We start from the raw sequence: 3,233 nt of genomic DNA on the forward strand, positions 1-3,233 counted from the left end.
CTTGTCTCCTCTCTTCTCTTCTCTTGTCTCTTCATCCTCGTCTCTCCTTTCGTCCTTGTTCTTGCTCTCTCTCTTGTCTCTTCTCTGTCCTCTCTTCTCGTCTGTCCGTCTCCTTGTCCTTGTTTCCTTGTTCTTGTCTCCTCTCTCATCTCCTCTCTCGTCTCTTCTTTTGTCTCTTCACCCTCGTCTCCTTGTCCTCCTCTCGTCTCTTCGTCCTCATCGCCTCTCTCATCTCCTCTCTTGTCTGTTTGTCCTCGTTTCCTCTCTCGGGACTCTGACGTACTCTCCCAGTGTGCCACGCCCACTGTGCCACGCCCACTGTGGCACGCCCACTGTGCCACGCCCACTGTGACGTCCGCACTTCCTTCTCCAGTTTTATTTTCTTAATCGTTGATACTCGTAGGATTCTGCAGCGTCGCGTCGTCATTTTGGTCCAAATTTTTTAAAAACTCTCTGCTCTAGTGTGACGTGCCTCTGTCCATAGGGGGCGCCACAGCTACACGACTCTTTATTGTGACGACATTTACGGCGACTTCAGCTCCACTGGACACCGCAGTTTTCGAACTTGAAATCATCTGGAGTGTTTCTTTTATTAAGTGTTTTTAGATGAATATTGTGATTTAAAAAGTGTAAATTAAACCATAATAATCCACAGAGATGAGAACCATAGAGACACAAGCTAACAGGGCTGATTTAAAGCGTTGCTCCGGAAACAGCACAAATGAAACAAGAACATTAAAACCCACGGAATGCATTAGTAATGAACAGAAGTGAGTTATGACAGAACTTTATGCTCCCACACTCCTCCTCCTCCTCCACCTCCTCCTCCTCCTTCTTTTCCTCCTCCACATCCTCGGAAAACTGGGTTAGCCATTACGAAATCGAGAAGTTATGCATCAGTCATGAAGTTGTAACTCCCCAGATAAGACAGATTTGATTCAGCTTTCATTAACACAGACTGTTTATATAAATGGACAGAGCTAACCTGCTAGCCGCCGCGTTCCAAACAGGAAGTGAGCGTGTGCGCACTTCCTGCTCCATCGACTCGTCATTCTGGTCTTAAATGTTCGTATTAACCCTCTACATGATCCTGGGTTTTTTATTTCACTATTGTGTCTGTAAATCAAGATATGAACATTATTTTGTTATTTTGAGTTTATTTAATTTTTTTAATTTTTTTTTTTTCATTTATTTATTGATTGAGGTTTTTTTGGGATTGTTTTTTTTATTTTTTTATTATTATTTTTTTTTTAGGGTTTTTGTTTGCTGTTCTTGTTATTATTATTATTTTTTGTTATTTTTAGTTTTTGCGTTACTTTATTATAATGTTTTGTTGTTTTGATTTTTTTTTTTCTTAATTTTTTTGTTATTTTGAGGTTGTTTTTTTTTGTTTTTTTTTTTGTTTTTTTTAGTTATTCTGAGGTTTGGTTTTGTTTTTTTTTTTTGTTTATTATTATTATTTTTTTTTTAATTAATAACAGACGAATCAGGTCCTTCTTTCCTCGAGGTCACTCCCGTTAGCGTTAGCAACTGGTTTGATTGACAGCGTTGCTAAGCGTCCGCTCCCTGCTAAACCAGCGGTGCGAGCGGGAAGAGGCGTTACCTTCAACATCCTCGCTCCTGATTGGCTTTTTGGTTGCTATGATACTCGCAGTCGGAATTTCAAATATGGAAATCAACTCCAAATTAGCCGCTATAACTGCTAGCCTCGATTAGCTTCATTTCTGATCCAGTGTTATATTAATTCCACAGTCTATTTTATGCATCTATGTAAAAAAAAAAAAATCCATGACTTTGAACATGCCTCTGTGTTTATTCCTAATCTCTCCACCAGGGGCAGCGGCGTGGGTGCAGTTCTCGCTCTGGGCTGCGTGGGGCGCCTCAGCTCCCCCCTCATGGACTTAAGGAACCACTACGGCTACTTCCTGCACCACGTGGTCTACTCCTCTCTCGCTCTTTTGGCCGTTCTGTCCATCCTGCTGCTGCCCGAGAGCAAACGGAAGCCCCTGCCCCAAACGCTCGCAGACGGAGAGCAGTACCGGCGCCCCCCGCTGGGACGGAGGAGACGGGACAATGTGCCTCTACTGGCCACGCCCAACCCAGAGACTTAAACAACGACGACGACAACGACGACAACGGACAGATTCACACGAACGAAACAGGCAATACTAAACTTTTACATCACAAACGGAGGACGAGAAAAGGGCTTAACGAACACGAAGCTTCCTCACATTGTCACGGTCCGCTACACTGACCCCTGTGTGACCTTTGACCTTCACGATCGGGGCGCGCCATCGATAGCGGACAGCTTGTATTTGTTCCGTCACCAGCATTCATCACGGCAGGCGTCATGGCGGGCATAACATTGTGATTCAGAGACGACCGATTTGCTTTTAATCTGATAACGGCTCGGAAAATGCAAAGTAGGAACCGGAATTTTTTATCCTTCCGAGGTTGAAAAATTCCTCGGAAGCTCGTCGAGGCTAGCTATAACTGCTAGCCTCGACGAGCTTCACTGAACGCCGCGGGTGACGTCACACTCACTCAGTCCACGTCGTTAAACAGTTTATGGCTGTACGACTTCGAGGAACCTTTAAGAACAGTGAGGAACCGATGAGGCGAAGCGTGCGCCCCCTTGTGGTCTCAAAGTGTAAGCTAGCATCGCTCAAACTGCTGAAAAAGTTAGATTTTTGAATGAAAATAGGGTCACGGTGGGTTTTAGTTTCTTATAAATATGCAGAATAATGAACACTGGGCAGATGCAGTTTTGGGGTGGGACTTTAATCCAAATTTTTGCAGTTACTTATTCTCTTTATGTCATTTTTAAAGTTCCCATATGACGCTTTTCTCTGATCTCTTTTCTAATTTCGTTTCCTCGTCACAAACAGACCTGGAGTTGTGTTTTTTGTTTTGTTTCATTCTCACATTTAACACACAAACAAACCCGCAAATTTAGGCCGAGTTCTTCTCTCAAAACTGAAAACGCCCCGTTCCACCTCGTGATGTCATCGTGTGGCGATACAGGAAGTGCTCCGCTGTGTTTTTAAACTCACACACACCTTCATTTATAGAATCATTCGGATCATCTCAGCCTCTGGAGTTTCGGATCTCTACTCAACAAAAACGCGAAAAGTTAAATGTTAAAACTTTGAAAACTACCACTTGATGACATCACGAGGTGGAGCGGAGCTTTTTTTGAGCTTTAGACTAGAGTGTGAATGAAACAAAACACA

At 43.3% G+C, this 3,233-nt stretch overlaps 1 protein-coding gene across 1 annotated transcript in view; it reads left to right on the forward strand.

Annotated features, from left to right (window-relative positions):
• Positions 1 to 2,428, forward strand: part of slc22a17 (solute carrier family 22 member 17) — a 26,138-nt gene extending 23,710 nt beyond the window's left edge. The window contains exon 8 of the mRNA XM_033985611.2: positions 1,835 to 2,428. Coding sequence (XP_033841502.1) covers positions 1,835 to 2,111 — 277 coding nt within the window. The 3' untranslated portion in view covers positions 2,112 to 2,428. The remainder of the gene's footprint in view (positions 1 to 1,834) is intronic.
• Positions 2,429 to 3,233: the final 805 nt, after the last annotated feature.

Source organism: Periophthalmus magnuspinnatus, chromosome 20, assembly GCF_009829125.3.
Source record: "Periophthalmus magnuspinnatus isolate fPerMag1 chromosome 20, fPerMag1.2.pri, whole genome shotgun sequence".
Classification (NCBI taxonomy): domain Eukaryota; kingdom Metazoa; phylum Chordata; class Actinopteri; order Gobiiformes; family Gobiidae; genus Periophthalmus; species Periophthalmus magnuspinnatus.